This window comes from Abramis brama (genome assembly GCF_963993115.1).
Source record: "Abramis brama genome assembly, chromosome: 2".
NCBI classification, from domain to species: Eukaryota; Metazoa; Chordata; class Actinopteri; order Cypriniformes; family Leuciscidae; genus Abramis; species Abramis brama.
In genome coordinates, this window is record NC_139964.1 from 45790205 (window position 1) to 45804940 (window position 14736).

Sequence of the window (14736 nt, forward strand, 5' to 3'; positions counted from 1 at the left end):
TACATTTCCTGAAGAAAATGTGAAGTGGTGCTTGCAGTGGCAAAACTCGCCACTCGGTTGCTAGGGTGTTGTACATGATTGCATACGAGCCAACAACCATGCCTGTACGATGTTGTGGAGCTGAAATATGGCTTCTATATGTTGCAATATGGTTGCTAGATGGCTCTAAATGGTTGCTAGGGTGTGAATACACAGTTACCATGGTGATATTTACAGACTGTTTTCCAACTGAAACTAATGAGCCAACCCCCATCTCTATACAATATTCTGATGCAGAGATGTAGGTCTTGTAAAATGGTTGCTAGGGTACTCTGTTTGGTTGCTATGGAGATGCTTGTCAGCTGCTAATGATGAAACTGCAAAGGCTTCTTGTCACTATGAATGATATAAACCAACTCCCATCTCTATACGATGTTCTGATGCAGAGATAAACGTTTTGCTAAACGGTTGCTAGGGTACTCTATTTGGTTGCTAGCGAGTGGCTTGTCAGCTGCCAATCATGAAACTCCAAAGGCTTCTTGTCACTATGAATGATAACCAACTCCCATGCCTCTGCGACATTCAGAATGGAAGATATGCCTCTTTGGATTTTGGTTGCTAGGGTACTCTGTTTGGTTGCTAGGGAGTGGCTTGTCAGCTGTCAATGATGAAATTCCAAAGGCTTCTTGTCAGTATGAATGATATAATCCAACTCCCATGCCTCTGTGACATTCAGAATGGAAGATATGCCTCTTTGGATTTTGGTTGCTAGGGTACTCTGTTTGGTTGCTATGGAGTTACTTGGCAGCTGCCAATGATGCAATTCCAAAGGCTTCTTGTCACTATGAATGATATAAACCAACTCCCATGCCTCTGTGACATTCAGAATGGAAGATATCCCTCTTTGGATTTTGGTTGCTAGGGTACTCTGTTTGGTTGCTAGGGAGTGGCTTGGCAACTGCCAATGATGAAACTGCAAAGGCTTCTTGTCATTATGAATTATATAAACCAACTCCCATGCCTCTGTGACATTCAGAATGGAAGATATCCCTCTTTGTATTTTGGTTGCTAGGGTACTCTGTTGGTTGCTAGGGAGTGGCTTGGCAGCTGCCAATCATGAAACTCCAAAGGCTGCTTGTCAGTATGAATGATATAAACCAACTCCAATCTCTATACGATGTTCTGATACAGAGATATTCGTTTTGCTAAACGGTTGCTAGGGTACTCTGTTTGGTTGCTAGGGAGTGGCTTGGCAGTTGCCAATGATGAATCTGCAAAGGTTTCTTGTCACTATGAATGATATAAACCAACTCCCATTTCTCTGTGACATTCAGAATGGCAGATATCCCTCTTTGGATTTTGGTTGCTAAGGTACTCTTTTTGGTTGTTATGGAGTTGCTTGACAGCTGCCAATGATGAAACTGCAAAGGCTTCTTGACACTTTGAATGATATAAACCAACTCCCATGCCTCTGTGACATTCAGAATGGAAGATATCCCTCTTTGGATTTTGGTTGCTAAGGTGCTCGACAATGGTTGCTATGGAGGGGCTAGGAAGTGTTGAGGTGATTCATGATTGGCCGTTTGCTGCCCCGAGTCAAATGAGACCACCCTCGTGTTTGTATGACAATTCAGTCTGGAGATATCCCTTTGATCTATTTCAATGGAAGTCTATGGGACTTGTTGCTAAGGTTCTCTAAATGGTTGCTAGGGCGTGGCTTGATAGCTTCACAATGAGCCTGAGAGACTGATTGGTCGTCTGAGTAAAATGAGCCCGCCCCCTTGTCTCTATGACACTGTGATCCAGAGCTACGTTCAATAGAAAATCCCTATGCAATTTACCATAGTAGGAAAAGCATGTGTGTTTCACGGGACGTTCCTTCCCCATAGTAAGTCAATGGGGCAACTTTGGGCAGCTCCTGCCCCCCAGGGGTGCAACTTTTACCCCATTGTGAGGTATGCTCTTACAGAGCCTGTTAGCCTCTTCAAATGTGGCAAATCACACGTTTCTGCGAAATCCTCGCTCCGAGCTACGAGTGCTCAAAGTTCGTCGCAATGTTAAGTCATTGGGACTTTTTGGGCCGCTTTTTCACCCCTGGGGCGAACACCGCCCCCCCGATCGCTTATAAAAGTCATAGCACACCTCTCCTCAATGAGCCGGTCGATTTGACACCTCATTCATGAATCTGTGACAAACGGTGCGGGACGAGTTACGCGCCAAACTTTGTGTGGAATAATAATAAAAAGAAGAATAATAATAAGTATGAGCAATAACAATAGTGATGCCTTGCTTTCAGCAAGCACCACTAACTAGAATGTACATTTCCTGAAGAAAATGTGAAGTGGTGCTTGCAGTGGCAAAATTCTGCACGGTTGCTAGGGTGCAGTTAGCTAAGTTTTAGCAAGATGATAACATGATAAGCATATGACTAATATAATGCATGGTTGCTAGGGTGTTCTGGGTGGTTGCTATGGAGTTGCTAGGTGGTTGCTAGAGTATTCTGGGTGGTTGCTAGGGCTTTGCTAGGTGGTTGCTAGGGTGTTCTGGGTGGTTGCTATGGTGTTCTGGGTGGTTGCTATGGTGTTGCTAGGCGGTTGCTAGGGTATTCTGGGTGGTTGCTAGGCGGTTGCTAGGGTATTATTGGTGGTTGCTAGGGCGTTGCTAGGCAGTTGCTAGAGTATTCTGGGTGGTTGCTATGGTGTTGCTAGGCGGTTGCTAGGGTATTCTGGGTGGTTGCTAGGGCGTTGCTAGACAGTTGCTAGGGTGTTCTGGGTGGTTGCTATGAAGTTGCTAGGCGGTTGCTAGGGTATTCTGAGTGGTTGCTATGGTGTTGCTAGGCGGTTGCTAGGGTATTCTGGGTGGTTGCTAGGCGGTTGTTAGGGTATTATTGGCGGTTGCTAAGGCGTTGCTAGGCAGTTGCTAGGGTGTTCTGGGTGGTTGCTATGGTGTTGCTAGGCGGTTGCTAGGGTATTCTGGGTGGTTGCTAGGGCGTTGCTAGGGTATTCTGGGTGGTTGCTATGAAGTTGCTAGGCGGTTGCTAGGGTATTCTGGGTGGTTGCTATGGTGTTGCTAGGCGGTTGCTAGGGTATTCTGGGTGGTTGCTAGGCGGTTGTTAGGGTATTATTGGCGGTTGCTAAGGCGTTGCTAGGCAGTTGCTAGGGTGTTCTGGGTGGTTGCTATGGTGTTGCTAGGCGGTTGCTAGGGTATTCTGGGTGGTTGCTAGGGCGTTGCTAGGGTATTCTGGGTGGTTGCTATGATGTTGTTAGGCGGTTGCTAGGGTGTTCTGGGTGGTTGTTATGGTGTTGCTAGGCGGTTGCTAGGGTATTCTGGGTGGTTGCTATGGTGTTGCTAGGCGGTTGCTAGGGTATTCTGGGTGGTTGCTGGGCGGTTGCTAGGGTATTATTGGTGGTTGCTAGGCAGTTGCTAGGGTGTTCTGGGTTGTTGCTATGGTGTTGCTAGGCGGTTGCTAGGGTATTCTGGGTGGTTGCTAGGGCGTTGCTAGGCAGTTGCTAGGGTATTCTGGGTGGTTGCTATGGTGTTGCTAGGTGGTTGCTAGGGTATTCTGGATGGTTGCTAGGGCGTTGCTAGGCAGTTGCTAGGGTATTCTGGGTGGTTGCTATGGTGTTGCTAGGCGGTTGCTAGGGTATTCTGGGTGGCTGATATGGGGTTGCTAGGTGGTTGCTAGGGTGTTCTGGGTGGTTGCTATGGTGTTGCTAGGCAGTTGCTATGGTATTCTGGGTGGATGCTAGGGCATTGCTAGGCAGTTGCTAGGGTGTTCTGGGTGGTTGCTAGGCAGTTGTTAGGTGTTCTGGGTGGTTGCTAGGCAGTTGCTAGGTGTTCTGGGTGGTTGCTAGGCAGTTGCTAGGGTGTTCAGGGTGGTTGCTAAGGTATTTTTGTTAGTTGCTATGGTGTTACTAGGTGGTTGGTAGTTGTCAAATATGGTTACTATGGAGTTTTTATAGAGTTCTTAAAATCTTTAATAACGAGTGCCTTCAGTACTATGGCCGAATAGGCACAAGCATGGAGCGATATCGCAAGGCCATGAGAGTAAAATTGCTTTAAAAAATAAAAAAAAATAAAAATATATTTTTTTTTTGTTTTAGGGTGGTTGCTAGGGAGCTCTTAGTGGTTGCTAGGGTGCTGTAACTGGTTGCTAGGGTGTGGCTATGAAGATTTTAGGCCATTACTTATTGGCTGCTTGATAATATAAATCCTCTGAGGGAGAGAGAGAGGGAGAGACGCAGGGGTGTCAGGCCCTTTGGAGTCTGTGTGTGTGAAAACGTCGGTTGGGATTCAAATGTTTTTAGAACTCCCAATGTAAAGTCAATGGGACTTTTTTGGCAGCTTTTTCGTCCGCTGTGCGAACATCGTACACCCGATCGCTTAGAAAAGTCATACCACACCTCTCCTCAATGAGCCGGTCGATTTGACACCTCACTCAGGGGACTGTGACAAACGGTGCGGGGCGAGTTTCGCGCCAAACTTTTGTCCGGAATAATAATAAGAAAAACTAGAATGTACATTTCCTGAAGAAAATGTGAAGTGGTGCTTGCAGTGGCAAAACTCGCCACTCGGTTGCTAGGGTGTTATACATGATTGCATACGAGCCAACAACCATGTCTGTACGATGTTCTGGTGCTGAGATATGGCTTATTCATGTTGTTCTGGGTGGTTGCTATGGTGTTGCTAGGCGGTTGCTAGGGTATTCTGGGTGGTTGCTAGGCGGTTGCTAGGGTATTCTGGGTGGTTGCTAGGCGGTTGCTAGGGTGTTCTGGGTGGTTGCTATGGTGTTGCTAGGCGGTTGCTAGGGTATTCTGGGTGGTTGCTATGATGTTGCTAGGCGGTTGCTAGGGTATTATGGGTGGTTGCTAGGCGGTTGCTAGGGTATTCTTGGTGGTTGCTAGGCAGTTGCTAGGGTGTTCTGGGTGGTTGCTATGGTGTTGCTAGGCGGGTGCTAGGGTATTCTGGGTGGTTGCTACGGCGTTGCTAGGCAGTTGCTAGGGTGTTCTGGGTGGTTGCTATGGTGTTGCTAGGCGGTTGCTAGGGTATTCTGGGTGGTTGCTAGGGCGTTGCTAGGCAGTTGCTAGGGTATTCTGGGTGGTTGCTAGGCGGTTGCTAGGGTATTATTGGTGGTTGCTAGGGCGTTGCTAGGCAGTTGCTAGGGTGTTCTGGGTGGTTGCTATGGTGTTGCTAGGCGGTTGCTAGGGTATTCTGGGTTGTTGCTAGGGCGTTGCTAGGCAGTTGCTAGGGTGTTCTGGGTGGTTGTTATGGTGTTGCTAGGCGGTTGCTAGGGTATTCTGGGTGTTTGCTAGGGCGTTGCTAGGCAGTTGCTAGGGTATTCTGGGTGGTTGCTATGGTGTTGCTAGGCGGTTGCTAGGGTATTCTGGGTGGTTGCTATGGTGTTGCTAGGTGGTTGCTAGGGTGTTCTGGGTGGTTGCTAGGCAGTTGCTAGGGTATTCTTGGTGGTTGCTAGGCAGTTGCTAGGGTGTTCTGGGTGGTTGCTAGGTCGTTGCTAGGCAGTTGCTAGGGTGTTCTGGGTGGTTGCTATGGTGTTGCTAGGCAGTTGCTATGGTATTCTGGGTGGATGCTAGGGCGTTGCTAGGGTGTTCTGGGTGGTTGCTAGGGCGTTGCTAGGGTGTTCTGGGTGGTTACTAGGCAGTTGATAGGTGTTCTGGGTGGTTGCTAGGCAGTTGCTAGGATGTTCTGGGTGGTTGCTAGAGTTTTTTGGTGGTTACTAGAGCATTTCTAGACGTTGCTAGGGTGTTCAGGGTGGTTGCTAAGGTATTTTTGTTAGTTGCTATGGTGTTACTAGGTGGTTGGTAGTTGTCAAATATGGTTACTATGGAGTTTTTATAGAGTTGTTAAAATCTTGAATAACGAGTGCCTTCAGTACGGCACTCGGCCTGCGGCCTCGTGCCTATGGCCGAATAGGCACAAGCATGGAGCGATATCGCAAGGCCACGAGAGTAAAATTGCTTTAAAAAATAAAAAAAATGTAAAAAAATGTTTTTTTTTGGTTTAGGGTGGTTGCTAGGGAGCTCTTAGTGGTTGCTAGGGTGCTGAAACTGGTTGCTAGGGTGTGGCTATGAAGATTTTAGGCCATTACTTATTGTCTGCTTGATAATATAAATCCTCTGAGGGAGAGAGAGAGGGAGAGACGCAGGGCTGTCAGGCCCTTTGGAGTCTGTGTGTGTGAAAACGTCGGTTGGGATTCAAATATTTTTAGAACTCCCAATGTAAAGTCAATGGGACTTTTTTGGCCGCTTTTTCGTCCGCTGTGCGAACATCGTACACCCGATCGCTTAGAAAAGTCATAGCACACCTCTCCTCAATGAGCCGCTCGATTTGACGCCTCACTCAGGGGTCTGTGACAAACGGTGCGGGGCGAGTTTCGCGCCAAACTTTTGTCCAGAATAATAAAAAGAAGTAGAATAATAACTAGAATGTACATTTCCTGAAGAAAATGTGAGTGGTGCTTGCAGTGGCAAAATTCGGCACGGTTGCTAGGGTTTTACTAGGCGGTTGCTATGGTGTTCTAGGCGGTTTCCAAGGTATTCTGGGTGGTTGCTAAGCGGTTGCTAGGGTGCTGTACATAATTGCATACGAGCCAACAACCATGTCTGTACGATGTTGTGGAGCTGAAATATGGCGTCTATATGTTGCAATATGGTTGCTAGGTGGCTCTAAATGGATGCTAGGGTGTGAATACACAGTTACCATGGTGATATTTACAGACTGTTTTCCAACTGAAACTAATGAGCCAACCCCCATCTCTATACAATATTCTGATGCAGAGATGTAGGTCTTGTAAAATGGTTGGTAGGGTACTCTGTTTGGTTGCTATGGAGTTGCTTGGCAGCTGCTAATGATGAAACTGCAAAGGCTGCTTGTCAGTATGAATGCTATAATCCAACTCCCATCTCTATACGATGTTCTGATGCAGAGATATGCGTTTTGCTAAATGGTTGCTAGGGTACTCTGTTTGGTTGCTAGGGAGTAGCTTGGCAGCTGCCAATCATGAAATTCCAAAGGCTGCTTGTCAGTATGAATGATATAATCCAACTCCCATGCCTCTGTGACATTCAGAATGGAAGATGTCCCTCTTTGGATATTGGTTGCTAGGGTACTCTGTTTGGTTGCTAGGGAGTGGCTTGTCAGCTGCCAATCATGAAACTCCAAAGGCTTCTTGTCACTATGAATGATATAATGCAAATCCCATGCCTCTGCGTTATTCAGAATGGAAGATATCCCTCTTTGGATTTTGATTGCTAGGGTACTCTGTTTGGTTGCTAGGGAGTGGCTTGTCAGCTGCCAATGATGAAATTCCAAAGGCTTCTTGTCAGTATGAATGATATAATCCAACTCCCATGCCTCTGTGACATTCAGAATGGAAGATATGCCTCTTTGGATTTTGGTTGCTATGGTACTCTGTTTGGTTGCTATGGAGTTACTTGGCAGCTGCCAATGATGCAATTCCAAAGGCTTCTTGTCACTATGAATGATATAAACCAACTCCCATGCCTCTGTGACATTCAGAATGGAAGATATCCCTCTTTGTATTTTGGTTGCTAAGGTGCTCGACAATGGTTGCTAGGGCGGGGCTTGGAAGTGTTGAGGTGATTCATGATTGGCTGTTTGCTGCCCCGAGTCAAATGAGACCACCCCCACGTTTCTATGACAATTCAGTCTGGAGATATCTCTTTGAACTCTTTCAATGGAAGTCTATGGAACTTGTTGCTAAGGGGCTCTAAATGGTTGCTAGGGCGTGGCTTGATAGCTTCACAATGATCCTGAGAGACTGATTGGTCGTCTGAGTAAAATGAGGCCTCCCCCTTGTCTCTATGACACTGTGATCCAGAGCTACGTTCAATACAAAGTCCCTATGCAATTTACCATAGTAGGAAAAGCATGTGTGTTTCATGGGACATTCCTTCCCCATAGTAAGTCAATGGGGCAACTTTGGGCATCTCCTGCCCCCCAGGGGTGCAACTTTTACCCCATTGTGAGGTATGTTCTTACAGAGCCTGTTAGCCTCTTCAAATGTGGCAAATCACACGTTTCTGCGAAATCCTCGCTCAGAGCTACGTGTGGTCAAAGTTCGTCTCAATGTTAAGTCAATGGGACTTTTTTGGCCGCTTTTTCGCCCCTGGGGCGAACACCGCACCCCCGATCGCTTATAAAAGTCATAGCACACCTCTCCTTAATGAGCCGGTTGATTTGACACCTCACTCAGGGGTCTGTGACAAACGGTGCGGGACGAGTTACGCGCCAAACTTTGTGTGGAATAATAATAAAAAGAAGAATAATAATAAGTATGAGCAATAACAATAGTGATGCCTTGCTTTCAGCAAGCACCACTAATAAGTATGAGCAATAACAATACTGATGCCTTGCTTTCAGCAAGCACCACTAATAATAAGTATGAGCAATAACAATAGTGATGCTTTCAAAAAAGCACCACTAATAATAATAAGTATGAGCAATAACAATAGTGATGCCTTGCTTTCAGCAAGCACCACTAATAATAAGTATGCAAGAGAACACTAATGATGCCTTGCCTTTGGCAAGCACCATTAATAATAAGTATGAGCAATAACAATAGTGATGCCTTGCTTTCAGCAAGCACCACTAATAATAAGTATGAGCAATAACAATAGTGATGCCTTGCTTTCAGCAAGCACCACTAATAATAAGTATGAGCAATAACAATAGTGATGCTTTTAAAAAAGCACCACTAATAATAATAATAAGTATGAGCAATAACAATAGTGATGCTTTCAAAAAAGCACCACTAATAAGTATGAGCAATAACAATAGTGATGCCTTGCTTTCAGCAAGCACCACTAATAAGAACGGGAACAGATACAATAGGTGCCTACGCACCTTCGGTGCTTGGCCCCTAAATAGGAACGGGAACAGATACAATAGGTGCCTACGCACCTTCGGTGCTTGGCCCCTAATAATAATAATAAGAAACGGAACAGATACAATAGGTGCCTCCGCACCTTCGGTGCTTGGCCCCTAATAAATACATATATATATACACACACATATATATATATATATATATATACATATATACAGGGTGGGCCATTTATATGGATACACCGTAATAACATGGGAATGGTTGGTGATATTAAAGTCCTGTTTGTGGCACATTAGTATATGTGAGGGGGCAAACTCCTCAAGATGGGTGGTGTGTACTAATATATACTAATGTGCCACAAACAGGACTTTAATATCACCAACCATTCCCATGTTATTACGGTGTATCCATATAAATGGCCCACCCTGTATATACATATATATATACACACACATACATATATATACATATATATACATACATACACATACACATACACATAAAGAACTCTACAACCATTAGATGGTCAAACTGACAGAAATACATTTAATATTGTATGTACGTGGATCACAAAATAATAATACAATTAATTTAAGTATAGGATATACACAATGTGTCAGCATCATACATTACAAGAGCAGTCAATCACAAGGTAAGAAGACAGGGTATGCTTAAACATCCCAAATTAAGTGATGGATCTAATATCAGAAGGTAAGTTATTCCAATCTAAAATAGCTTTAAACATAAAAGCTCTTTTACCAACTGATTTCTTAGCTCGGGGGACAGAAAAGTAAAGCTGAACAGAGTGCCTCAATTGATAATTTGAAGTAATTGGAACAAAATACTGTTTTAGTTAAGAAGGGTAATTGAAATGAATACATTTGAATACTAGTTGAAGCCAGTGAATTTTTGTCTTCTTATATTTAGAGATGGCCAATTAAGGGCATTATACATTGTGCAATGATGCGTGAGAAAGGGACATCCAAGAACAAATCTGCACAGTCTGTTGTATGCTGTTTTAAGACGACAAAGATCAGATTTTACGGAGTTTTGATAAACAACATCACAATAGTAAAAAATCGGAAGTATAAGTTGAGAGGTAAGCTTCTTGTGCACACTCTGAGTAAAGCAGTTACGAGCTCGATAAAGAACATTAATTCCATAGTTGACTTTACGTAAAACATGATCAATATGTGGTTTGAAAGACAGCTCAGAATCAAGCCATACACCCAGATATTACAATTTTTCAACTTGAAGCAAAAGAGTACAGTCAGAGCAAGTTATTATACAAGAATCGGATTCAGATTTGAGTTTCTGTCTGGTACCAAAAATCATAAGATATGATTTAGTTTTGTTAAGCAATAATTTGTTATGAAAAAGCCAATCTTGTAAAATTTTAAAATCATACTGAAGACATGCTTGGATTTGAAGAAGATCAGGTTTAGATGTATATAAGACAGTGTCATCGGCATAAAGTTGAGCACAACAGTTATTAAAAATTGATGGTAAGTTATTAACATAGATAGAAAAAAGGAGTGGTCCCAAAGTTGAGCCCTGGGGCACACCCCTTTGTTGAATCAACAAATTAGATTTAATTCCATGTAGGAAGACACATTGTTTTCTATTGTGGAGATATGAACTAAACCACAGTACTGCATTTTTAGACAGGCCTATAGCATAGAGTTTATCTAAAAGTAAATAGTGATCAACAAGATCAAATGCTTTAGTCAAGTCAATAAATATTGCACCTGTAAGTTCACCATTATCTGCAGCAGAGAACACATCATTGGTGAATTTAAGAAGGGCAGTAGATGTAGAGTGGTTAGACCTAAAGCCAGATTGAAATGGTGATAAGATATTATTTGCACTAAGAAAATGTGAGAGTTGGTTATAAATTAATTTTTCAAACACTTTAGCAATAGAGCATATAATAGATATGGGTCTATAATTATTAAGATCTAATACATCTCCTCCTTTATGTATTGGAGTGATTCGTGTGCATTTCCAAATGGCTGGTAACTCACATGACGTCAGAGAGAGATTAAATAAATAAGTAAGAGGATACATAAGTATATGGGATGCTAGTTTGATAAACTTTCTAAACCATCAAGTCCAGCACCACTGTTCACATTTAATTAATTAATGACATACTGAACTTCATCTGGTTGAATTTTCCTAAAATGAAAAGAACTGTGACTAGGCAAAGTATTATAAAAAAAAACCATTACATGGATCAGATTCGGGTATTATATATAGGTTTAGCCACAGGTGTCGCTCCTGGACCACACATGTGGACATCACCTGACCCAGGGAGCGTGCGGTCACCTTCGTCGCTCGGAGAGCAAGGTCGGTGGCGGCACGCAGCTTATCAAAGAGCCCTGGGTCAGTCCTCCCCTCGTGCATGTCCCTGAGCATCTGGGCCTGGTAGACCTGCAGAGTGGCCATGGCATGCAGTGAGGAGGCTGCCAGCCCCGCAGCTCTGTAGGCCTTCGCCACAAGGGTGGAGGAGAACCTACAGGCCTTGGAGGGGTGCTTAGGGTCGCCGCGGGAAGAAGCACTCTGCGGACACAGTTGCATCGCAACAGAGCGTTCAACCTGGTGAACCCCAGTGGACCCTTTGGCAGCCGCCTGATCGAGAGGAGGCAAGGCGGAGGAGGTCGCCGAATGATCACGGGAAGACAGGGGTGCCTTCCAGGACCTCGTGACCTCCTCATGCACGTCCGGGAATAATGGCATTGGGGTTGGACGCTGACGGGGATCAGCGGCCGCACCCAAAAACCAATCATCCAGCCACGAGCGCACTGGACCGGGTGGTGGAGACCACTCGAGTCCAATGGCCACGGCTGCCCGGGAAAGTATGGCCATCAGCTCGGGATCAGACTCGGACAATGCTGGCACACCCGAATGCGGCAGCACAGCCGAATCCTCACTTCCCGAGGACTCATGCCCACCTTGTGATGCAGCGATTTTCATTACATCTTCCTCTGGACCGCCAAAAGAGACCCGCAGCATGCTGAGAGACGATGCTGCGGGCTCAGTTGGGACGCTCTCGGGTTGCGCTGTGCAAGAGGGGGGGTGTGGAGCGTGGAATAGTCGGCGCTTTGTTCCACACCGTCACCCTCAGGTCACCCTGGCCGCCAGCCGAAGTACCAGCTCTCGCGGAGCTCGTAGGTCTGAGTGCCGATGAGGGGACTCTCCCTCGAACGAGGTCATTGAGTCTCGACCGCAACAGCGCATTGGTCATGTTCCCGCAATGGGAACATGACTCATCCACAAATGCTGCCCTAGCGTGGTCAACGCCCAGACACGCAAGACAGCGATTGTGCCCATCAGAGTCAGATATAACGCGACCGCAACCAGAAGTGCACGGGCGAGGCATCTTTAAAAATACGTGCAGCTTGCAATGCTCTTTTGTGAAAGGAGATTTCTCCGCAGAGTGTTGAAGCGACCAGGGAGATGAACACACAAACACTGGCAAATCACTGCAGATAAGCAGGGAATGTGCACTCGCTGGAACTCGCTGTCACACCAACACCTGGAGAGTGGCTCGTCTCGAAGAGGATAGAGATGATAACTTAGAATTGGCTTGTGGAGTGAAGTGAATAACTCGGCTCCGAAGCGAAAACATATCTGCATGATGCCGGCGTACTTCCTTATATACCCACAGGGTGGGGCGGAGTTACGCTATGCAAATTCCGCAGACCCATGGCATTTCATTGCCATTGGCTCGTTTTATATACTTAAAGATGACAAGCTTTCTAAGCGAAACCCCATTCGTCGTCACTGACGTAACTCGTAGTGACCACGAAAGGGAACCACTATATCCAAAGCCAACTTACTTTGACAGTTCTTTCATCTCTTCTTCATGTACTTTCCGCCTTTCTGCTAACTCTTCACAAAAGTAGCGCTGCAATACTTCTTCAATTAGATGAGTTATGTTGTCCGCTCTAGTGGCCAGATACTGCAAAAAAGAAAGATATGTGCACTTTAGATAAGAAAGTATCTCCTCAATGACTAATCTCACTAAACTGACTGAGTTTCAGAAACAACATAATGAATAAGAAAACTAAAGCAAAACAATGATACATTTATGCTGACATGGGTGAGAACATTTCATTGAGGAGAGAATAAAATGTTGTTCATACAGATCAGGGCTGTATAGTAAAATTATTATATGTTAAAACAACTTCATTATTCATAAGTGTGTGATAACCACAATTATCTAGGTTGAAGCACCAATGGCTCATGCAGACCATACAGTAATAAAACTGCCATGCATTTCTAATATAATATGAGACTGTAATCTCTTAATGGAAGTATTATTTTATGTATCATGTATTTGTCATGTTTTGAGTTTATTTGTTCATATTTAGGCCACATCCACACGAAGCCAGAGCCTACCCTTTCCGTTTTTTTTCCCCCTTGTTCTAAAAAAAAAAATCTGTAAACACAGGGTTGTGACTCAAAACGATGTAGTATCCATGCCAAACCAGTATGTGGAGCTGTAATTCTGCCACAGAGATGCACTAAAAATTTGTGAAGACTTGGAGCATGTGCATAAACCTTGCGCGCTGTATACAATAACAATAGGCTCAGTAGCTTATTTTTTTCTTTTACCAAGAACTTTATTGAACAATGTAAACAACCATAAATGGCCTGGTAAAAAATATGAAATGTCTTAATCAGACAACAGACAAGCATTATAGCATAAGAAAGAAAATATAAATAAAGTAGTAAAATAAAGAAATAAAATACAAATACATTCAAGTAAATAATAAATAAATAAATAAATAAAAGAGGCTCAGTAGCTTCTGCAGCACGAACACAAGCATGTAGTCCGCAGTTGTTATTGCTGTTACGTGACGTAGCGGTGTCTGACTATGGTCAACACGTGGGGTGAAGACATTATCATTTCACAAAATATACGGATTGGCTGTACACACGAAAACGCAAGGGTGTCGTTTTCAGATTTATCCACTCTAGGGCCTGGATAAAAAAAATAGCGATTTCAGGCTTCCAAAACGCCAGATACATCTTGGCGAAACGCCAATACGATACAACATTTTTACGTATACAGCTAAACGTGTCTCTGTGTGGACAAGACCTTAGAGTTCTGTTTTTGATCTCTTTTCCTGTTCTGTTTATGTTTGTATTTCTTTGTTAATCTTCTAATCTGCCCCCTGACAGTTTTTTTTCATGGTTACTAATTGATTAGGTCTGTTTAGGTGTGTCTAGTTAATTTACCCTCTCTTGTTTGCTGTGTATTTAAGCCCCATGTTTACTCCTGGTCAGGGTCTGTCGTCGTCTATGTGTAACTTTTCCTAGTTCCTGGTTGTTCTGTCCCTTGTTTTTTTAATCCTGAGTTACTGTTAGTTTGAGTTCATCATTAATAAAGACTGCTGCACTAAGATCCAGTTTCATCTCATTTCAAACTTAAACTCAAAATAGAAACAAATATAAGTAACATATACAACGCAACTAATTTGTGTTCACTTCAAATCAGTAACAATGTATATAGAAATGTGCTGTAAATATAAACATATGAAAACCCAATAAAGAAATGATTAATTAATATTGTTTGTTTCGTGTGGTTATTATGATCCATCATTATACTAAAACAAATGAATATGAATGACAAAATAAGTTTAAATAAAGATTATTCTTAAATGTATATCCTTCGTGTAAATGTATGCATGTTGGCGTGTGTGCATGTGTGTGCGTGTGTGCATCCACATTACCGCTCTTGTGCGGCCACCACTCGGGCCGTCACAGACAGCAATATATTCAGCCATGTCTGGAAACTTCACAAATATGTCTTCAATTTCATTAGAAAACATTAAGGTAATGCTTAAAAATTATAATCAGAGATCACATATTTCTTTAAAAATGGA

The 14736-nt window shown here is 43.8% G+C and overlaps 1 protein-coding gene across 1 annotated transcript in view; it reads right to left on the reverse strand.

Moving 5' to 3' along the window:
- The window catches only part of lonrf2 (LON peptidase N-terminal domain and ring finger 2), a 195351-nt gene that overhangs the window by 44471 nt on the left and 136144 nt on the right, over positions 1-14736 (reverse strand). Inside the window, exon 8 of the mRNA XM_084107169.1 lies at positions 12685-12806. Within this exon, the coding sequence (XP_083963295.1) occupies positions 12685-12806 (122 nt within the window). The remainder of the gene's footprint in view (positions 1-12684; positions 12807-14736) is intronic.